Source organism: Rhipicephalus sanguineus, chromosome 11 (genome assembly GCF_013339695.2).
Source record: "Rhipicephalus sanguineus isolate Rsan-2018 chromosome 11, BIME_Rsan_1.4, whole genome shotgun sequence".
NCBI classification, from domain to species: Eukaryota; Metazoa; Arthropoda; class Arachnida; order Ixodida; family Ixodidae; genus Rhipicephalus; species Rhipicephalus sanguineus.
Window position 1 is genome coordinate 82362893 of NC_051186.1, and position 24007 is coordinate 82386899.

General features: G+C 47.8%; 1 protein-coding gene across 1 annotated transcript; it reads right to left on the reverse strand.

Moving 5' to 3' along the window:
* Positions 1-200: 200 nt before the first annotated feature.
* LOC119373638 (leukocyte elastase inhibitor A) lies at positions 201-6381 on the reverse strand. The gene is made up of 2 exons (XM_037643692.2): positions 6289-6381; positions 201-1944 (listed from the first exon to the last, which is right to left on the reverse strand). The coding sequence occupies exon 2, from the start codon at positions 1888-1890 to the stop codon at positions 754-756; it is 1137 nt and encodes a 378-aa protein (XP_037499620.1). The 5' UTR covers positions 1891-1944; positions 6289-6381; the 3' UTR covers positions 201-753.
* Between the last annotated feature and the right edge of the window lie 17626 nt (positions 6382-24007).

Genomic DNA, 24007 nt, shown 5'->3' on the forward strand with positions numbered 1-24007 from the left:
GACATAATAGGGAGGGGGGCGCTGCGACGAACCTTCGCCCCCCCTGAAGGGGAACCCTGCGCGCGCTTATGCCCGCAATAATTTCTTGAATAAAATGCGAGGCTTACTGCTTAAAAAAAACTGTAATATTCACTCTTACATAACTTCAAGCATTACTTTGTATCCAGAACAAAAAAGGCAGTCCAAAATATATTGTTGGAGAAAATATGTTTAATTCCTGCTTGATTTTTTACATACCGACACAAACAACCAAAACCCTCCTTAGATTTACTTACTGTGACCAACATTATGATGTTGAGCACTGGTACCTTATGATGAAAGCTGCCTGGATTGCACTCATCAGCTGCTATGAACAGTCAAGTGAAGAGGTGCCTACACTTCCTATGTTTATAACAGGGATTTTCACCGCATTGGTACGTGGTATTGTTTTCATAAGCGACTCGAAAAAGTTGGATAAAAGCTGCACTATCGCAGTTCGATTAGCCCCGCTGCCTCTAGGATACGAAGGAAAGGCAGCAGAAGGCGGCAGTACAGCAATACCAAGCGCATAGCACCACCCTTCAACACGGCTCATTTCAAAGAGCAGATTGCAACAGCGTACAAACGCAACTCGGCGAAAATAAATCATCCTGCTTCATATCTGCAGTAGCAAAATTAATTACCGTCGTTTTACTATTTGCTAGCATGCATCCATGAGGACGATTGGAATTACAGTTTAGAATACGCTCAGCCAACACACACTGCTACGGTCCCTTAGACGTCCCGCACAGATCCCATGAACAAAACAACGCTGGGGTCGTGCCACCTAATCAGGAACATGAACGGGCGGTCCACGGTGAAGTTCGTAACAGACCTGGCATAACTATTCGCCGCAGGCATGATGGTCGCGGCCCCAGCTTCTGTGCCTTCCTCGTTGACGTCGACGAAGGCCTTGTGGACGGCCGCCGTCACGGCCAGCTCTTTGTTTCCGCTGATCCCAGAGAGGTCCGCGCCACTCGCGAAGAGGTCCTTGATGCCCATGCGGCGCAATGTCGTCTTCAAGTCCGTGGCTTGCTCCACTTTGAACCGCGGCAGGGTCAGCTTGGTGGTCGTTGCGGGACCTTGCAGGGCAGCCACGACGGTCGCCAGCTTCGTTGCCGTCAACGAGGCCTCCAGGTTCGCCAGCCCTTCCACGTCTCCCGGGAGCAGTATCAGCATGGATGCCTTGCCACCCTTGTACGGAACCTCGATGGCACCCGCCTTGAGGTCGTCGCACTTGGAGCACACGCGATACTGCGCCTGGTTGTGCATCATGTCCACAGTCTTGACCTCGTTCTTGGACACGTGGAAGTTGCCCGGTGATGTGGCGTGCGCGGGAAACTTGTCTTTCCACGTACCTTTGAAGTAGACGGCATTGACTAGGACGAGCACCGTGTGAGCGTCGACGACTCCCCGCGGAAGGAGATCTTTTACCTTTGACTTCGTGACCTCCTCGACCCAGGCATTGATGGCGAGCCTCGCCTCTTCGGTTTCAGTCTTGAAGTTTGCGGGAATGACGGCGCTGCCGTAGAACTCCTCCAGCACTTTCGCGTAGTCCTCTAGGACGCTAAAGGTCTTCTCGCAGTAGAGGCGGTTTGCAGTCACGAGTGTCGCGTCCGCTGCGCTGCTCGAAAGCTGCGCGAGCAATTTACAGAACTGGCCGTGGGCGTGGCTAACACTTTTGATACGCAGGATGTCGGTAATTTCGACGGCGGTATGACCCCTGGCTCCGGCCAAAGTCATAGACAAGATGGCTGCGATGCTGAATGGCGAGGCAACGACGTTCGTGGCGTTTCCGCCATCGTTGACGAGTAGCTCTTTGTAGAGGTCAATGCCGAAAGCCAGCACCGCACTGGATACGTCTGCAGTCATGGTGCCCGTTGTCCAAAGCAGCTTAACTGTACAAGCTGCCTTCAGTAAAGTGCCCTGCAATGTGTAGCGATCTGTTATTATGAAGTTCCAGTCTACAAGGATCTTTTTTTTTTTGTCATTCATTTGCCCAAAGTTTGAGCTTGCTGCACTAATAAAGACAGCAACACTGCATCAGTATGTGTCGCTGAAGTATAGCAATCAAGGATGTTTTCATTTATTTGTTGGGAAATCGTTGGCTAATACAACAACAAACGACGAAGCTTCCTTGCTTGAAATTTAATTGTGAAAGCTCCATGGCGTTATATGCCACGAAGTGGCATATAACGCCATGGAGCTTTCAGTCGATATTTGCCGCAGGAAAAAAAGAACAGCCACTCACGAATGAGTTAATGAAATGCCCGACTTTTGTGTGTGTGTGTGTGTGTGTGTGTGTGTGTGTGTGTGTGTGTGTGTGTGTGTGTGTGTGTGTGTGTGTGTGTGTGTGTGTGTGTGTGTGTGTGTGTGTGTGTGTGTGTGTGTGTGTGTGTGTGTTCTAGAATAAAGTGTATCTTTCACTTTGAAGGCAGGGGCGGCGCCAGGATTTTTTTACTGGGGGGGCACCCACGACAAGTGGGTTCCTTCAGGGGGGCAGAGAGGCTGGGAACATATGCATTGTATTTTGACTATGCTTGCTCTTGGGGGGGCAAAGGGGGGGCAGGCGGAAATTTTGGGGGGGCTGGAGCCCCCCCAAACCCCCCACTGGCGCCGCCCCTGTTTGAAGGTAAACAATTAACACGACTTGAGTAGTCCACATACGGTGCACAAGTCCGCGACATCATGGTCGGAAACGTTGTCGCGCTGTCTCTCGGTTTTTGCAGTATTTCTTTTTGCTTTTTCAAAGGTGAGTCGATCGTGAGCAGTGATAGCGCCCTTTTGTAAGCGCACTGGTGCGGAGTTACTTAGCCTGTTTGACTGCTTGCGACAATTTTTTAGAGCGGCAGCTGTACTCCTCCCGGTACAAACCCAGGAAAAAGTTCTTGTGGATGCGTTTGGCGTTGAAGCGGAGCCTCCTCGCCCGTGCGTCGTCATAGCAACGTACATGCGCTGTGTTGGTTCTACTCTTCCACGCACCCCATTCCATCGGTCGGCAAGAGCCGCGAGCAGGCGGGCGCGCGCGCCTCGAGACCGCAACTTGACTCTCGCAGCTCTCCTTGCCACGGGGTGGGCGCGGACGCGCGGGGCACCACCGCGGCATGCATACTTTCCGCGGCAGTTGCTACTTCTTCTTCTTCTGTGGTTATTAAGGAAAGGAAAAAGACACCTAATTTCTGTCTGCCTATAGGCGACACGGCGCAGTGCCTTGTGGGGGTGGGGGTAAGGAGGGAATAAAGAATAGTAGGAAAATAGAGAGAAAAGTGATAGGAGCACATCCATCCAACGAAGAGAAAAGAGGATAGGAAAGATGGGGAAACGGTCACGGGAGTTCAGGGACGGGTCCGCGAAACACAGCTAGAGGCATGGTGCACAACATCGGCGAAGCGGCGAAGGCCCCGTCGATGAGCGGCGCACGGCATAGCGGGCGAGGAGTCCGTCACGGGGCGCCGATCAGCGAGAGGTACGAGGAGTAATCCAGGACATCGCGGCCGGCACGTCCGTCTTGCTTGAAATCCAGCGAGCGAATCCTCGTTGCTACTATCGCTCGACAAACTTGGTTTAACCGCGTTCAACCAAAACCTTCTTTTTTGTTGAGTTTCAATTATAAATTGTTGTCAGAAGACCTTGGACATTGCTTACGCGTGTTGGTACTCACATATTTTCATCATAGATAAGCGCATGGGCGTTGTCCGCGCTGTACAAGAACTTTGAACGTGCGTTCGAAGTTCATGCATGACACAGTATTCATGACATGACCTGTCATTTATGTTGGTCATGCACTAATGTCATGCCGTGATAATTTTGGCTAGTTCCGCCATGCTAATTTTGTTTGAAACGGTCGCGGGAGCACAGCAGCGTATGGATGTCATGATGTGCATGACATACATCACTCGAAATTCGAATCATGCGCTGTCATTTATGTTCATCATAGATAGATAGATAGATAGATAGATAGATAGATAGATAGATAGATAGATAGATAGATAGATAGATAGATAGATAGATAGATAGATAGATAGATAGATAGATAGATAGATAGATAGATAGATAGATAGATAGATAGATAGATAGATAGATAGATAGACGAAGTTTCATTGTTTCGCCAAGAAATGCTTGGTGTTTAAGAAAACCCGGCAGATCCCATGCACTGTACGAATCAACGTGATGCGAAGCAGTCAGCGAGGAGCTGCATGCGCTGCATTGTTTGACTTTGAGAGAGCTCAAGGCATCCATGTCATGATGTGTCATTCACTATGTTTCTCATGCATGTATGTGCACTATGGTATGTGTCATGCTAATTAAACGATGGCGGCGGCTTCACGACGTTCGTACCATGTGATTAGTGTTATTCATATTATTATAAAGATAACATGCATTTTATGGACATTCATGTCGTCACTTGTTCATGTTCGGCATGCACGGACGCCACTTGATGCATATTTTAGTATATAGCAAGGTAATGCAAAGACCCCAATGACATCACGATGGCGCTTTCTCATGCGTGCCATGCGATATGAGACATGCAATGTCATACTATTCATGTCGTGACCTCCATTTGGTGTTGGCCATGCATATTGCCCACGTCATGCCGATTCTGGTACGTACTAAAGTTGATGAAATGACCACGAGAACACCAAGACCCTACCATGTATGCAGTGACGTACAGGATATGCATGACGCGGCATTAATAAGTCATGACATGTCATTTGTTTGTCATACACTCATGCCATGCGAGTTTCGATGTACGTCAACTTATTGATACGACCGCGAGAGCACCGAGACCGTCTCATTGATGTCATTTACATGACTTGCATACATTTTTTTCGGGGGGAAGGTCTCATGCTACGGCATGCCAACTTTTGTATACATCACGTTTATGAAACGGCTGCGAGAGCACTAAAACCGTAGCATGTAAAACAAGACATGCATGACACGATTTTGATGTTATGACCTGTAATTCATGTTCGTCATACTCTCATGACATGGAATACCAATTTTAGCGTACTTCAAATTAATGAAACGGCCCCGAGAGCACCAAGACCGTGTCAAGTAAATAATAATAATAATAATAATAATAATAATAATAATAATAATAATAATAATAATAATAATAATAATAATAATAATAATAATAATAATAATAATAATATCTGGGGTTTTACGTGCTAAAATCACGACATAATTATGAGGTACGCCATAGTGGAGGTGTCCGGAAATTTTGACCATCTTGTGTTCTTTTAACGGTCACTGATATCGCACAGTACACGGGCATCTTGCACTTCACGTGTCAAGTAAATCATGATCGTACACGACATATGCATGACGTAATTTTCACGTTAATAACTATGACTTGTCAGGTATGTTCGTCTTACACTCATGTCATATGCCAGGCCAATTTTTGTGTTTATGAAGTCAATGAAACGGCCGCGATAGCACCCGTGTTATGTAAATCATGACATACACGACATGCATGACATGATTTTTATGCAATGACCTGTCATTTATGTTCGTCTACACTCACGTCATGTCATGCCAAATTTTGTATATGTCAAGTCAATGAAACGGCTGCGAGAGCACCAAGACCGTGTCATGTAAATGACGACGTACACGACATGCATGACACGATTTTCATGTCCCGTCGCTTATGTTCGTCTACAGTTATGTCATGTCATGTCAATTTTGGTATATATCAAGTTAAAGAAACGGCCGCGAGAGCACGAAGACGTAGTCTGATAGATAGATAGATAGATAGATAGATAGATAGATAGATAGATAGATAGATAGATAGATAGATAGATAGATAGATAGATAGATAGATAGATAGATAGATAGATAGATAGATAGATAGATAGATAGATAGATAGATAGATAGATAGATAGATAGATAGATAGATAGATAGATAGATAGATAGATAGATAGATAGATAGATAGATAGATAGATAGATAGATAGATAGATAGATAGATAGATAGATAGATAGATAGATAGATACGCTTAATGTGTCTTTTGGTCGCCCAGACAGGCCTCGCACTAAATAAAACAAGTGATTTCATCGTTTTTTATACAACACGCGGGGCTGCAAACGCTCAGGGCACTATAGTAGTTCCAGGCACTTGCAGTTGCCGCCTCCTTTTGACCTGATGGCCGCCGACCACTTTTGGTGGCTTCTCCTCGCCACACAGGCAGGCATGCGCGACCGTCACTCCAAAAGTTTCAGTGTCACATCCTAGCCTCCCCCTAATCGCCAGTAATGAAATGACTCACGCAACCGTAGTTAGTTCCTTGCGGGTAGTTGCGCAGTGGAGTAGAAACTGGGCGGTCGCGAGCGTGGGCGTCAAGGCTCGTGATCACATGTCGAGAGAGTGGAACACCTTTTTACTCGTGATGCTCGAGAGGCGGTCTAGGTACTTACTCTAGGGATCTAGGGAATGTATGTACGAACGATGGAGCAACGGGCTTGTTTCGGTTTGGGCTTCCCTCCCCGAAGGCGAGGTCAGAAGCGGGGAGCGCGCATTTCGAAAATGGGTGGAAGTAGCCATGTTTCATGAACGTCACCTAGAGCTGCTTTTGCAGACTCGTGAGCAAACGCGCGTAAGCACTTTCAGCCTTTGAGCGCTAGTGCATAGCAAAGGAAGCAATATTGAGGGTCTGCCACACTTAATATAGGGAGTTTTCGAATAGGGGCCCCAATCGTTTTGGGGCCCCAAAGAAATAGCGTCGAGGCTACTGCGCATTGCGCGTGACGCAAACAGCCTTTGGGTTTTGCGTTCGGGACGCTTGTCGAAACGTTGTATCCGTGCGACACGTTCTGTGGAAAGATTTTTCATCTTTTCATAGATTGACTTTAGTGTTACTAGCGGTTGTCCTGGGTCGTTCTGTGTAGTCTGTAGCTTGTGTTCGCTAGTATTATGGATTCACTTAGGACACTCCCTACAATACCCCTCCACTCCCAGAAAAGAAAAATCAAAATCATGTACAAACCCCTGAGCGGAAGCAAGCAAGCCGCCGCCTCGTTTTGAAGGGGATGAAAGTCCGTAGATCTTTCGGAGAAAAAAAAAAATGTAGGAACTTTAGCTAAAAGAAGCCGTCGACATTGGCGTCCATGCAGCTTCTTGTTTCACGTACTGAACACAAAAGGTAGTCAAACTAACCTCAGGTTATCTAACTGTCGTCGTCGGAACTAGATAAGAAGCGGACAGATTGCTTCGCTTTCTTACAAAGCGAAAGCAAGCGGCTATACATAGTACGTACGTTCGTGCGACGCGAATCGTTATCTGTCCGGTGAGCAGAACAAAGATGCACTCGACTTGCTGCCCGTTATCACCTGCTGCAGGACGATTCCATTTAAAGGCAAATGGTACTACTATAGAGGTCACGTATAGCCATACGGTCGAAGTGTCCGAAAAACTGCCTCGATTTTTTCGTTTGGTAATGTCGGTTCGTATGGCAAAAAAAGAAAAAGAAACTATAGAATAGACCACGCTGTCAGCCTTGACAAGTGGAGCTAGATCTCCGTGCACGACAGGAGCGTGGCCAGGAATTTTTTTTGGGGAAAGGGGGTTCAACCTCACTTTATTTATTTATTTATTTATTTATTTATTTATTTATTTATTTATTTATTTATTTATTTATTTATTTAAGGATACCTTACAGGACCGAAGGCGTTGAGTAAGGGGCGTTACAATGAAATCCTAAGTAAATTTGTAAGGAACAGGGTTATAGTGCAAGTGCATAATAACAACCAAGAAAAATACGGCGCAACAAAGTTAACAATGCAGTACGTTAGCGAAATTCAACAGCACAAAGAACGGCAGATTACAGCACGACAATGAAAAGAAAGCTCAACACTCGGTAAAAAAGATTAACAAAGTTCGAAAGTTAAACGATAAAACAATCTTATGACGCTATATTAAGAAAATGCACCACAAGTTTATGTCGACACGTGTTAGGCTTACTATCAAAGACGATATCATCAGGAAGATCGTTTCACATGCGGATGGCTTGCGGAGTGCTGATACGTTAAACGTGTTTGCGTTACCGCGTGCATATAACACACATTCGAAACTGAAAAATATCGCGGGGGGGGGGTGTCCTCGCCAGTTGAGTGTTATGCGAATGAACTTTCAAAATTGGGGCGATGAGACGCTGCAGGTTACACCTGGGTGCGACAACCTTTCGCTGAATCTTTTCAAGGGGCAATGTATATTACGCTAAAGAGTTCTGCGGTAAGAGCAGGAAGAAATAAAGTCTACATTGATATGAGAAACACGTCGCTCTTTGATTAGAACGGCGACCAAAAGACTTCGACAACGAACAGCTTCTTCGAGACGTGCGCTCGAGAAGACGAACGCTGCAGCTGCTGTATGCACGTCTGAGCGCTGGGGATTGTGATGCATCACATATGATGGATCACTTGCTATAATAAACTAGGCAGCATGCACGTGGTATAGCATCCCGTGTTTGTAGTGCGGCTTTCTTTGCAGGCTGCAAACATATGTGCGAGTTTTTCTTCAACATGTGGAGGAGCCAGAAGGCTTTGCAATCTGTGCGGAACCGCAAAACAAATCTCTAAAGAAGGAGTCCCGAACCGAAAACTTTCTACGCATGGAAAATTCTACACCGGCATAGAACGAAAATCCTACAACTCTCCGCTTCCATGAGCCCAGCGCACGTATATTTCACAATTTTACGATGAATGGCCGTTTGTTCATTCATTCATTTATTCATTCATTCATTCATTCATTCATTCATTCATTCATTCATTCATTCATTCATTCATTCATTCCTGCCTGCCTGCCTGCCTGCCTGCCTGCCTGCCTGCCTGCCTGCCTGCCTGCCTGCCTGCCTGCCTGCTCCGCCTGGGCTCATTTTTTGTGCATATTTCTCATCCTTGACCTCAGCTCTTGGCTCATCGCGGCCAACCTGGTATATACAATGCCCGACCAGTAGCGATTCATTCATTCATTCATTCATTCAACCAAAGTGGGCAGAAATAGCCACTCAGAGCCTCGAAGGTGACTGTGATGATTCACGGAGTGTGGAACATGACAGCTGGGCATTACACCGAGAAATGAGCAGTTGATAAAAAAAGTAATAAATGAGAAGAAAGTGAAACCACGCAGCATTACTTGAGGATGAACGAAATAAAGACACGGAATTCGCTCGAGAACTTCGAAGAACGGAACCAAAGTGTGCTAGAGTGCCTGTTTACCGTACGGTAAGTACGGAAATACTGGACGGCTGAGGCCGGCACGTAACTTTCTAAACAGTGGAGCTGCATAAGCCGAACATTGCTCCGTGAAACGTGAATAGAAATGATCATCATCATGAACCGACACGCGCTCTCTTCGTCCTCTTCGTCCTCTCCATCCATAGGCGTGCGCAGGGTTCCTCATTAGGGGGGGGGGGCGAAGGTTCATCGCAGCGCCCCCCCCCAACCTACTAAGTCCATGTATGGGGCAGATTTTGTGTCCCCCCTCCTAGATGATTAGGGGGGCAGCCGCCCCCCCCCCTGCCCCCCCTGTGCGCACGCCTATGTCTCCATCTTCAGCTTCGCTCTCAGAATACGTGCGCCGATTTGACCAAAGCGGGAGGCAGTAACTGTGATGGGCGAGAGAATAAGTACAGAGAGATAGAGAGAGAAAGAAAGAGATAGAAGGAAAGTGAAACAGAGAAATTCTTGCCGGAAAAAAGATTATTGGCGAGGTGGGATTCGAACCCGCGTTATCCACGATCAGAAGGCAAGCGTCGTAACCACTCAGCTGTGCTATCAAAGCATGGCATACAGTTGCATAGTATAGTATCGCAAGATGGTGGGAAGGGAAAGCGAGGGTGAGTCGAGGAAAAGGGAGAAGGGACAGAGTAAAGCAAAGCATAGAAAGAATGAGAAATAGAGAGAAAGAAAGGTCGAAAGGTAAAGAGAGAGCATCAAATAAAGAGAGAGAGAGAAAGAGGAAGCAAGCAAGAAAGAGAGAGAGATAGAAAGGGAAGAAAAAGAAAAATGGAAAAAGATAGACAGATAGAGAGAAAGAAAGAAATAGAAATAAACGCAAACAAAAAAGACAGAAAAAGACTGACAGAAGAGAGGAAAGGAAAGAAGGAGAGGCCGTTCAGCTATACACTTCCTTCACGCTTGGCATCACTTGTGGGAAGCTGCCATTTTTTTAAAAGTTTTCGGCGCGCGAGTTAATTACTGCTTACGGTAGTGACATTACCTAAGTGGCTAATAGAGGTTTTGCAGACTAAGAAGGGCTGCGTGCCCACCACGACTGGTACGACATTACTGTACTTACCGTACGGTAAACCGGCGCTACTAAAACATTTTGCATCTTGGCGTTGAAATCTCACGCTGCGATGCAGGGGTCACTGCGGCGGAAGCCGAGGTGAGGTACCGCGTTTCATGCATAGCGTGCAACGCTGAGGATCAGTTTACAAAAGTCATTGTTGGAGTTTTAAGTCCCAAAAGCACGATATGGTTTTCAGGGACGCCGTAGTGGAGGGCTTTGGAAAGTCTGACCATCTGGTGTCCTTAAACGTGCACCAAAATCTAAGTATTCGGGCATCAAGCATTCCGCCTCCACCGAATTGCAGTCGCCTCAGTTGGGATTCGATCCCGCGACCTTCTGGTCAGTGGTCGAGCACCGTAATCACTAGACCACCATGGTGGGTGCTGTGGATCAGGCAGCGAGGCTTCTTGCGATACATGCGTTCGCACCAAGACACAGACAGGTGCTTTTGCCATAGCCAGCATAGGCGTGTAGAGGGTCTCTGTTTGGGGGAGCCCTGTGTCACCGCAGTGCCCCCCCCCCCATCCCTAAATGGTCGAGTCAGCAAGAAATGTCAAGAGGCGTTCTAGGTATCCAAGTCCTCAGGGGTGATTCCACGAGAGGTCGAACATGCCTGTCCGGTCGATATGTTTGTTTTTCCTGGGTTTTTTATATGTTATGTTGGCACATTCAAAGTGCATGGAACGAAAAATTTTATTTCCAAGAAACGCTCCCAGCGCGCCAAAAAAATATTTGAAGGTGGCGGCGCGGGCCTCCTGTTTTTGCTCACTGCAATGTTTTCGGATTTCACGGCCGAATTTAGCGCGAACTATAAATGATGTGTCGAAAATTTCTTTGCTGGTTTTAATATGCATTACTGTGAATTACATCCATGCTTTTTTTATGCCGTCCTCAAAAAGAGGAAAGTGTGAAAAAATGGCAAACACGGCCGAAATCAAAAAATGGTCCTAAGTTTGAGGCGCCTTGGCGCCTTTGCTATTTCAAACAGAAACTTGAAAACAATGTCAGCTATAGAAAAGAGCCGTTGCAACATTTATACGGAAGCTCATTTTCCTACGGGCAGCGGAAGAAAAGAAAAAAATAGTTAAAGAAGCGTTTTTTTCAAAAAAGTACATTTCCAAACATAAATAAAAAAAAAACTCCGGTCTCAATTTTGACGACAATTTTTTATCGAACAGCGCTTATGTCAGTGAACATACGGTTTTAATATCATATGTCCTCATTTGCTTTGTTTACGAGATATAACTGGCCAAAATGACCCTTGCTGTGTGTGCTCACTTAGTGCGACTGATGGTTGTTATCAGCTTGCACTGTGCGTAAATCTCAGTTTTAATTATTCTGCTGCAGCAAAACCTTGCTCTGGTGGCTTTTCGTCAAGAAAAATGTGTTCTCAGATTTTATTTGTGCTCAGCGCAAGAACGGGTGCCTTAAGAGCTGTGCTCTAAAACCTGCATGGTCGTAACCCTGCACATTAAAACAACGACGGGAGAGTTCCTACTCGTAAAGGTATGTCGCAGACTTGGCGCCCCCACAGAATGGGGGGGGGGGGGGGGGAGGTTGAAAAATTATGAGAGGTGTTTCGGTTTGAGTTTAAGCTGTTGTGTCCTAGCCCATTTTAGTTACCTTTGTCATCGTAACAAAAGCCTCCGCTTCTACCGCATCCCAAGCGCGCATATGTGGTTTACAAACATAGCTTTTACGGAACGTCTGAAGTGAACGTGTCCTTTACATACGCAATCCGAGACGGAACGTGCTCGTGCACTAAGTGAAAGGCGCATGCGCTTCGTAAAACATTTATTACACCCAACAAAAAATCGAACACTAACGTCACCGAGAAATCAAACTATCGAAATAACTACAATTTCAGGAACCACTGACAGACCCTTTGTCCCGTCAGCCCACGGTTCGTGTGTTCATCTCCCGGCCGACGAGGGCCACCCACTGTCACCTTGAACTGCCAGCACCTCAAAGACTTGGGTCACACGACCTCGTAGTTGTCCACGGCGCTGCTGAGACACTACAGGAGCTCGGGCGAGGACCTTAATCACCCGGTTGCCGGTCGCCCCAGGATGTCTCCGTCGCATATCAAAACTCGCCTACTCGACCCAGCGCGTTTCCGGTGTCGGTGAACCGCAGCTGGTCGGAGGCGTGACCGCTCGCTTGCGTTCACTCAGGCAACCGGGGCCAGAAACAGGGACCCCACCTAGTGGTCTCGTGCGACTTGTGCGGTCTCTCGCCCGCTTGAAGCCGCAAAAGCTGCAGGCGTGGTACGGCACGTACGCTGTAGGCGCGCATAGCGACGTCGTCGTTTTCTCTGGAGCTGCAAGCGGTGAGAGACTCGATAGCTGGAGTTTGGAACGGCCCGTTAGGTGCCTGAGGACGCAGGGCGTGCTGGTGGAAACAGACGCTTGTCCTTTTGCTCGTGGCCCGAAGCGGACGGCAACAGCCATGGCGTCCCCCGACATCCAAGCGTTCCGACACATGTTTAGTCTGGTAGGCTTCTGGCGTTGGCTCTCACTGCGACGCTTGATAACATCGCTCAGCAAGCCGGTGATACGTCCAGCGTTGTCGGGGCACTCGGCGTTCCGCGTCACCTCCTTGAGGTCGTCGCCGGTGGCGTGCGATCCAGATTGCCTTGGCATCTCTGACCGAGGAACGCCAACCGTCTTGGAGCATGGATCGGTCGTGCAATGGGAAGTCTTGTAGTTGCCTGGTTGAAGAGACGACGGCAGATTCGCTTTAAAGAACCACTCCTTGGCGGCTGGTTTCCGAGAAGCGCGTGGCAGCTTGGCAGGCCAGTTCTTCGCTGTCGTCGATGCTCGACGTAGACTGCGCAATAAAGGCCAGCCGTTGCCGTAGAGAATGGCCGACGTCATCCACGAAGGGGGCGACGGGGCCTCGAAGCCAAGCTCACCGGCATACGCCGACTTCGCAGCCTTCATGAAAGACGTGGCTTCTTGTCCAAAGCAGCGCCGTGGGCAGCTCCGGAATCCAGGCGCTATGCGCATGCTCCTCCGAGGGTTACAGCGATGTGCATGAATGCGCGAGCCTCGACGAATGCTGGAACCCGGAATGAATCCCTTGTGGTTTCTAAACTTCATGGCGGGGTGGTTGTGAGTCCCCTCCTTGGCTGCGTTCTAGTGCAAGTCGCGGGAAGTGATGGAAAATGGAGCGTCCCAGTGGCGGACGCTTGAGAGCCGGAGCTTGCGTAGAAATCACACACGCTGGTGATGCGGTAGACGAGCGTTTTACAGCGTCCTTCGTACTGGGAGGACCTGGACAGGGTGCAACCTGTGCGGTGGGCTTGCAGACCTGAACCTAGTTTCAGGCGAGCACCAAGAAGCCAGGAGAGACAATGACAGCGAAGCGGAATCGAACGTCTCGTGCAGAGTTCACGCTCACAGCCACCCGCGCGAAGGCGACGGATGTGACGATGATGATACTTCGCTGCGGAAAAGAAAATGAAGATTTATTTGAACTACGCAGCCTCCATAACGTGTTTCTGGCCCTGCAATCGTTTCCGGCGCACGCTTTCAGGGAAAGAGGCGCCTTCGAGATCGGTATTGCTACCAAAATGAGCTATTGCTTGGACGTGGGTTTCGACACAGGCTATGTTAAGATGGAACCAAGATTTATTTGTTGCGCTGTCGACAAAGAACGGTGGGAGCGAGAACGCTTTTCGAAAAAAAAAATCACACTTAAAAAAATTGGCAGATCCCACGCCTTGTGGGAATCGGTTTCATGCGAAGCAATCAGCGATTACTTTTATGCTGTACTTTATGGCTTTGAGCCAAGCGTTACGAGCTGGATCGACGTGGTTTTGTAAGCGTAATAGTTGTGTGCACATCGTGGCCTTACCAGGCATGTTGACTACACTGGCGTTTAAAGGGTAACTTATGGTCTGCCGTAACGTCAGCACTCACGTTAGAGCACATACGTCAGTATTAGGGAAACGAAGTGCACTTTACGGTGCAGTGACGTGAATGTCATACGCCGCTTTCGTTAATGTATTCCTCCGGGGTCGAGCAACGCTTCAGTATAGCTTGCTGAAGCATAGACTGCAAATGTAATGTTTATTAGACTGTTCTAAAGCGGAGCCAATACTGGAACCAGAGTCTTTAACCTGACGTGGCACCTGTATCGTAGGAGTACATATGTAGTGTTTATTGCTTTGTTATAAAATTAGATAGCCAGCACCACAACCACAATTGACGTTGCATAGACATTACGCCTGCATAGGGTGTTTTTCCAAAGCAGTTTCAAGACCTGGCGTGGCTCTGTGGTAGAATACCTGACAGCCACGCAGAATGCTTGGGTTCGATTCCTGCTGGGATCCTAATTTCTATTCTTTCCATTCGTCGGGTCAACGCTGCCTATGTGGGTTTTTCTTAACGCTCTCGCATTTAAATTACCAATGTCTGTTCTCGCCGTTCCTGGGTAGATATAAACTGTCAATCACCTGTGGCGCATATACCCGTACACCGCGGCCCGTAGTAAACGGGTATGGAGGAAAGGGTTTGACGAAGTATGCGACAGGATCTTCACGTTATTCATGTCATGACCCGACAGTCATATTCGTCAAATCCTCTTACCCTCCCATGCAAATTTTGGTCTACACCAAGTTAAGGAAGCGATCACGAGAGCACCCAGACGTAGGCAGATAGATAGATAGATAGATAGATAGATAGATAGATAGATAGATAGATAGATAGATAGATAGATACGGTAGAAGTGTCTAAGGTTCGCTAAGAAATGCTTCGCATTTAATATTTCGTTAGTAGAATCTATTTATTGTCAGAACGTTTGAATAACAAGTAAGCGCTTGCCTCCTAAGCCGCAGTGTTACTGAAGTCGAAAATGTCTCTATCAAAGCTAGGTGCCCCGCTCAGGCGCGAGCCACGTTCATTCAGTTTGTGTTCATGCTCACTGTACCCGCAACGGTGGTCTAGTGGTTATAGTGCTCGACCGCTGACCCGAAGACCGCTGGATCGAATCCCGGCCGCGGCAGCCGCATTTTCGGTAGAGGCGAAAATGCTTGAGGCCCGTGTACGTTAAAGAACCCTAGGTGCTCGAAATTTCCGGAGCCCTGCACTACGACGTCCCTCATAATCATATCGTGGTTTTGGGACGCAAAACACCAACAATTGTTATTACCCACTGGTGATATTATCCACATAATATGACACCAAGATTAACATAGAATGAAATCGATTTTACGTGCACGGCTCATTTTTATCACTGATAGCGTATTCGATACGGACGCCGCTGCGGCTCTCAAATGACAAGCAGCGTTGTTGAATTAAGTTTATAGAGATTGCGTCGTTGGCGTGCTCAGCAGTACAAGTGAGTCATTGTTTATATATATGACTTACGAGGAGTCATCGTTTTCTTCAGATTGATTATGTTCGATTACGACGCCTTTTACTTTGTCGATATTGGCAAGGGAAAGTCCACATGTTCTGTTCCATTTAAGAATATAATTTCTGATCTCCGTACGTCTAAACTGAACATCCGGCATATATTGATGCGCAATCAATTCGCATGTGTATGCGCGCTGTTTACACAGACTGAGACGCGCGCGTGCTACGCAAACATTTTATTGTACCCAAGTAACGAGGAAAGCCCGAAGTACCACACATGTTCCATTCACAAAACTAACGTAACGTTCAAATCAACCGAACGGCGTTTTGCACCGCAGCCCCGTAGTTCGCGAATTCGTCTCCTGGCTGGCGGTTGCATGGCGCTAAGTGATCCAAAGACTCGCGCCTGCCTCACCGTTCTCCACAGGGACGCCCAGTTTATGGCGACTTTGGCCGGGTAGTCCTTCTGGCAACGCCTGCAGAATCTCTCCCGCGCGAATACGCACATGCTGGCGCGCAAGAAAACCAGAGGCGACACGCAGGTGCTCACATTTGTCGAGACGAAATCGGCAAGCAGTAGGACGGGTCGCGAGAGGTGTCGTTGGGAATGGCCGTTTCGATACGCGAAGGCATTTGAAGCGCTGGCACAGACACCCGGGATCGAACTTCTGACAGCGATTCCGAAGGAGACGACCACGTCTGTGATGTCTTTTCAGGCTCAAGCGTTCTGGCACTCTGCGATGCTGGAGACGTGGCCTTCGTTCTGGCGGTTCGATCACCTCGCTGCTCAACAAGTCGGCGAGGCGTCCAGAGTTGGTCAAAAGAGTGGCGTGCAATTTCCCGGCCGAGAACAGTCGGTCGCTGGCAGCCTCCAACACTTGTCGTTTTCGCGTCACTAGCTGGTGGGAGTTTGTAGCCACCGAGGATGAGCTGATCTTCTGCTGAGGCTTCTCGGATGCTTGTAACTTCGTCGTAGCGAGTCTCGGAGCACATAATGTCAGGTAACCGCTGGTCTTCGAGGTTGTCAGTCTTGTTTCTCGTAGTGGTGTGCGCGTGCGTGGAGAGTCATGGCCGCGGCCGACGAATGATGGTTCGATCCACAGAGGGTGCTTCGGTGGAGTCTTGAAGCTACATGCGCCGTTGTACGCCACCGTTTTGACTGCCATGGTTGTCGCCACCCGATTTCCGCAGCAACGCTGCCGACCGCTCCGCAATCCCGCTACCACCCGCCGGTGGCTCCAAATAGTACGGCGTTCAATCTTCAGGCGCGAGCAGCGCGGTAGAGCTGGCGGCACTCGTTTGTGATTTCCAGACTTCATGCTGGATCTCTGGCCAACAGTTCTTATGATAACCTTTTGAGGGGATCAATAGGGGGACTTGCCGATGTAACAGGACGTCGTGCGACGCTACTTGGACGTGGCGATCGCGCACAAATCCTGACCACCGGCGGCTGCGTGGCCTTTAGAGCATCCTGTGGACCATCGGAAGGCTCGAAGCCACTTGTTTGGGAGGCGGCGTAGACCAGGCCTTTAAGTCTTCAGTTCAGCTGCGCAAGCGTCGAGGAGTCAAGAGACTTTACTGCGAAGCGAAATCGAACGCCTCGTGGCGCGTTCACACGCTATTCCAGAAGAAGAAGGAAGATGTTGAAGATGTAGATGACGATAGTTGGCATGAAGAAATAGAGGATGATTTCAATTGCGTATATATTCTTATGTAGATTATGAAAGAAATTTTCGGGTTCTACTTGCGTAACTCACGATATGATTATGATGGACACCGCACAGTAGGTAAGTCCGGATTAAATGTCACCATCTCTTGTTTTTTTTTCTTGTTCTTTTTTTTTTTTTTGAAGGACGCAAAGGACCTATATGTAGCTTGAAAATGAATAGCGAGTAAAAAACTGAGGCAAAGGAAAGAGACGTATTCCGTTAAAGCCCTACTCATTTTTAGGTCCTGCATCTTTGCAAATCTGCCCAACTTGCCGCACTTGCAATCTAAATATGAGTACACTGACGTTTTTGCATTTCGCCGGCTCGGAATCGAACCCAGGTCCTCCTACTTCGAAGCGCAACACCATAGTCGCTAAGCCACGACGGCGGGTGTCAAACTATGCTTGACGGCCTATTACTTCTAGCTTCTTTTATGTACGTCTCTTAATTAACTGGTAAAAACGTTACGGCTCCCGAGTGGGAGCCGAAACGTCATTTTCTTTGAACGTATGCTTTTGGTCGGCGTTGTGCCTCGGGTTTTTCTGCCTTTTTTAACAGGTCGTTATGAAGCATGTTTGATTGCCATCTAGCCCGCCTGAATAAACCCATTTACAATCATCATCACATAACGCTGAGGAAGAAAATTCACAGTCAGGCCACAAAGGGATAAAAATGAACGAAGTGGCAGACACTGGCGAAAGCCGCTCTCAGTGGTCCGATACTATCAATTATCGCCACATCGGCACTCATAATTCGTGACAGATTTAGAAGGCGTGCCATAATTCAAGATTCCGGTAAAACATTAATCACTCATCTAAACGAATATCGACACCTCTTGTTCCCTTGGCGTAGGAATTTCTGTTTAACAAGAAAAGATGAAGTTATTTTTACTAAATTACGATGTCGCGTTCCAAAACTAAACTTTTATATGCATAGATCTGGTCTGGCTCCTTCCCCTCTTTGCTCGTTTTGTAACAAGGACGAAATAATTAAACATTATTTCTTATCAAGTAACCGCTTCAATTTACCGAGGAAAAACATTCTCAAAGCAGCGTTTATTCGTATTAGATTGGATTTCATTACTTCGAATATTCTTGGGAGCCTCCTCATTAGGTCATGGTCACCGGGATGTCTGTTCCGCTGTACGAAAATTCTTAATTGAATCAGGGTGATTTTGATTCTGAATTTTTAAATTAGCATTATTAATGTATTCTAACTTTCTATAATTCATTATCACATGTGTCCACTTTTACCTATAAATTATTCGTTTCTTGGCCAACCTCCAGAGTGGGTGTGAGCCATTTATAAAGGTCATCATCATCATCATCATTATGCATTCACCTGAGGCGACTCGAAGACGAAAGCCATTTCGTGTAACTATTCTAGCGGGCCCTTGACATTATGCGAACGGCGCTCTAATATTTTGTTAGTTACGTAAACGTGCAACCAGCGCGCTCACGTGATGTTCGCGATGAGACCGAAATGGGCATTGGAGGGTATGAGGGCATGACGAACATGACTGTCTGGTCATGACATGAATAACGCTAAAATCCTGTCGTGTACGTCATGAAACCCTTTCCTCCAGTCCCGTGCGGCACATAACCCGTGTACCACGGGCCGCGGTATGCGGGTATGCGCCACAGGTGATTTACAGTTTATATCTACTCAGGTACGGCGAGAACAGACATTGGTAAATTAAACGCGGGAGCGTCAAGAAAATGCGGCACCAGCCACGTTGACCCGGCTGACAACTTCAGATAATAAAAATCAGGATCCCAGCAGCAATTGAAACTAGTCATTCTGCGTGGAAATCAGGGCTTCTACAACAGAGCCACGCCAAGTCATGAAACTCCTTTGGAAAAAGACCCCATGCAAGAGTCATGTCTGTGCAACGTCAGTTGGCGTTTCACTGCTGGCTGTTTAATTTTATAACAAGGTAATCAACTATATATATGCACTCCTATGACACAGGCGTCATGTCGGCTTAAAGTCGATTGTAGTTCCAGTGTTGGCCCCGCTTTTATAACACTCGAATAAACATTACATATGTACTCCTATGACTTAGCAAGCTATATTCAAGCGCTGCTCGACCCCGGAGCAATAATCTAACGAATGCTACGTATGATATTCACAGCATCGCACCGTAGCGTGCGATAAAGTGAATAGCATACGTAGCATTTGTTAGCATAGGTCGGCACACTCACTTATGGGTCCACTCACTCAGACTCAGATCGAGCCGTGAGTCTGAGTCTGAGTGAGTCCGGGTGAGCAGTATTTTGGTGAGCTTGAGTCCGAGTGAGTCCAGTTGAGTAAAATCTTAGTGAGTCTGAGTCCGAGTGAGTCCGGTTGAGGAAAATTTTGGTGAGTCTGAGTCCGAGTCCTGACGGAGAGGGGGGGGGCGCAGATTGACCCCCCCCCCCCCCCGCAAACTCTTTCACAAGAAGTTCTTGATAAAAATATCTCGTGTGAGGCACCTCTTTCAATAAAAATGTCCTTACTGAATTGCAAACTCATATTTGAAGGTACCAGATCAAAAGGCGCCAAGCAGAGCACGAATTATGCAAGATATTGGTGTTAAACAGCATTGAAGCCGTGGTCGAAAAAGCCAATTATACGCTAACGGACTCATGAGTCGACTCACTCATACTCACTCAGACTCAGATAGAGCCGTGAGTCTGAGTTAGAGTGAGTCCGGTTGAGGAAAATTTTGGTGAGTCCGAGTCCTAGCGAGTCCAGCTGAGAAAAATTTCAGCGAGTCTGAGTCCGAAGGAGTCCGGTTGGCGAAAATTTTGGTGAGACTGAGTCCGAGTGAGCTCTAAGGACAAAATATAATCAAGAGTGAGTCTGAGTGAGTTTCGCATTTTCTGCCGACCTATGTTTGTTAGTGTATTGCTTCGGGGTCGAGCAACGCGAAATGTGAATCGAACCGATAAAACTGACGTGTGTGCTCTAACACGAGTGCTCACATTACTTCAGACCATAAGTTATTCTTTAAACGCCGGTGTTGTCGACGTGTCTGGCAAGGACACGATGTGAACAGAACTACACCATTTACGAAGACACGTCGATCCACCTCGTAACGCTCGACTCAAAGCCAGAAAAAAAAATGCAGCATAGACAGCTACTCCCCGACTGCTTCGCATGAAACCGATTCCCACAATGCGTGGAATCTGCCGAATTTTTCCTACCTACTTCTCCACGCACAGCGCATATACAGATCTCGTTTGCTATGGCGTAACGTTAGCTCAATCTATGCGATGGTGCAAGCGGCAGAATTCGTGCAGTTTACAGTGAGAGGCTCATTCGCAACGCAAGGCATTTATTGCATCAAGACATCTATGAAAAAATGACGTCGCGCATATGTTGTTCCATCAAAACGACTTCAACACAAACAGCGTCTGAACGGCGCTGTCACCAGCCGGACCATAGTCCGTAAAGTATTCATCGAGCTGCTGCTCGCACGCAGTCTGTTCCCACAAGAAACCAGCAAACCAAATCCTCGTTTCGCGCCACCTTTGAGTTCTCCGCAACGTCAACTAGTCTCCGAAGGACCTCTAACGGTTTCCACCTTAACGAAGAAGCCGGTCACCAGAGGACGAGGCTGTAGCACGCCACAGGTCGCTGCACTCCTCCCACCGGGTTCCTGGTTTGTGCAAACAACGGCCGGTCTGAGGCGCTAGGACCGCCTCCAATGCCGTCCACCTTCATTCCCCCAGAGGCAGCGGGGACTTAGCGTCCGGTCGCAACTTCCGCGTTGCCCGTCTCGCCTGACGATGCGAAGAACGTAAGGATGACGCGACGCTTGCATTCTAGAGGAACGCGTAGCGATGCTGTAGTTTCCTGTCCAGCCGGCAAGCTGCAAGTTGTGCAGTCGAGAGCTCTGGCGTTCGGAATGATGGCTCAAACGCACGAATGCACGTGAAGCGCTGACGGGGGCAAACAGAATGGAGATGCTGGTCATGGCCCCAAGGGAGAGAGGACGACGGCGTACGCCCACGACTACGCGTTCAGGCATATTGTAGTTTGTACTGGCGTTGGATTCCTTCGCGTCCCTTGATGTCCTGGTTCGGCAAGCGGGTGACGATGTGTCCACTGTCGACGACGCTCGCATAATCTCGCTTCTTGAACGATAGCCGCGGGCTTGCGGCAACGCTTGACGGTTGCCATAACACGTGGGGCTTAAAGGCAGGCGTCTTAGAGGACGACTCGGCTGATAGTTCTTGGGCCTCGTACTTGCCAGGTTTCGGAGGAGACGGCGCATTCACTTTAGTAAACTGTAGATGTCTTAAGGTGGGTCCCCGAGGATGTCTTCGTAACCTGGCACCAAGAATCATTTCTTTCCCAGCTTCTCGACGCAGACTACGAGTGGGCGGACTGTTGCCGTGAAGCACGGTCCACTTCGTCCTCGGAGCTAGTCGCAGTGTCTCAAAGCCAGATTCTCCGCCGCATGCCGGTTTCGCCGTACCCATCGCAGTGGTAGTTGGTTGTCCAGCGTAACGCCGTCGGCACTTCCGGAAGAAAGATGGCGTCTGTTTGCACCAAACAGTACACAGGATCTTCAGCCGCCAACACCGAGAAAAGCCACAGCCTAGGGGTAATGGCTTTCGGCTTCCAGACGCAGTGGCGGATCGCTTGTGCTGCATTTCCATGCATGCCGTAGAAGGCGGAGTAAGTTGCTGGTGGGAGGATGCGTGGTGCGGTTGCTTGAACCTTGAGGTGGTGGAAGGATCCCATCTGCTGGACGTCCTCATCTTGAGCCTCAGGTTGTTACAGAAGGGGCTACGTGACCGTTTCTGGCTGGATGGAAGCTTCAAAAAGTCAGAGCCGTAGTATACGGCTGTGCAAGGAGTGACTGCTGCGAAGCGAAATGGAACGTCTCGTGAATCACTCACGCGCACCGCCAGATTGCTCCTGATGATGACGATGATGATATTGTGCTGCGACACGCAAGAAGAAGATGTGATTCAATTCATCCTGACAATGAATATTCTAAGAAGGTCATTTCATCGAATCGGGTCAACCTTGCTATTGTGTATAATATGTACTAAATACCTGAAGTGCAACATTATATTTATCTTGATTTGTCCAATACTTTGTAGTAATGGAATTTTACATCTGGGTAACTATCTTTTATCTTATCTGATGCAATACCCCGAAGTCGGCGTAAGTCATTTAACAAAACAAAGAAGAAATAATGATACGGGCGCTTGAATCGCTATATTTCCGTAGATGGGTTAGGACTTGCGCCTTTCGTTGTCTACAATTTTCCTCTGGAACATGGGCCTGTCTTAAAATACTAAGTTTAATCTGGCGCCTTTTCCACCGAGAGATAACAATAGCTAATACCGATAATGCCGTGAAACGTTTCTTGCAAAAAAAAAACGAAGAACAATGCTTGCCAAGTGCGAGCTAACAGTTTTGAAAACTATTCTGATGGAGAGAGATTTTGAACATCATTTCCCAAGTTTGGCTAATGTAAAGAAATGTTATTTGAACTAAATAAAAGGTGCAGAAGCAAATAAGCCATTTAATAGGGAAGTATAGGTATCTCGGAAATTGGTAAACGCAGTCATCTCCTGTCGCTACAAAATAATTTAAGTTGTAATAAGAGAGAGAGGTTTATTTACAGAAAGGCAGAGAGGTCGGCCTGAGCGATAGTATGCTCTAGCCTGCTACTCTACACCGGGGGTGGGGAAAGGGGAGAAAAAAGAATGATGACAAGAGTCGCTGTGTAAGTATATTCTATTATTGGACCGAGCAACAAGTGGCACTCTTCATTCGCATCCAAGCACTTCCGGTCGAGCACTTACTTCCGGTTTCTCGGATATTCAGAAAGTCTTCTAAAAATAAAACTAGCTGGTACGAAATGGACGGTTCTTCTTCAATTTAATAATTATGATGAATAGATATGATATCGGAGAGTAAGTTTACTTCAGATAAGGGCCGATTGACTGTCGGCATAATTAATGAAAATTAATTGACAGAGTTCGTTGAAAAAGAAGACGGTTTTCTTGTGGGCAGCTGGGATCGCTGGGGCACCTGGCGGAGCAGATCTCAACAACGCGCTTCTTTCTACGTGGCCTCCGAGATCCGCTTCGGAAGCGCGACGAAGCACAGTGTTAACCCAGGAATACACCAGGGCACATGAACGCCGACGTTCGAGCGCCACTATCAGACACTTACATGAAGGATTCGGATCGCCACCAATTTTTCTTTACGCAGTTGGAATAAGTTCCTCGTCGTCTTCGGCGACAGGAACTATCATCATCATCGCCTGCAGCATCGAACTTTCCACGCGGCGGTGCGCGTGAACGCCACACGAGACGTTCGATTTCTCTTCCCTGCCGTCGCTCCTTGTGTCTGGGTACCACTCGTCGTATTCCAACGAGAACTCTCCGAAGCCCGCGTTCATGTCACGTCGGTACTAAGCTTACCGAGCCAGGATAAAGTTCAGAAGACGCTCCAAGAGCTTCTCACAACCGCCGTCGTAAGGAATCCTTACCCTAACGCTACGGTCAAGCAGCCACACAAGACGCGCCCTCCCCTGGCAAGTTGTATCCTCTGTCACCATCGCACGGCCTGAAAACAAACCTCGCCACAAGCAATTCAGCATGAAGCCTGGGCATGA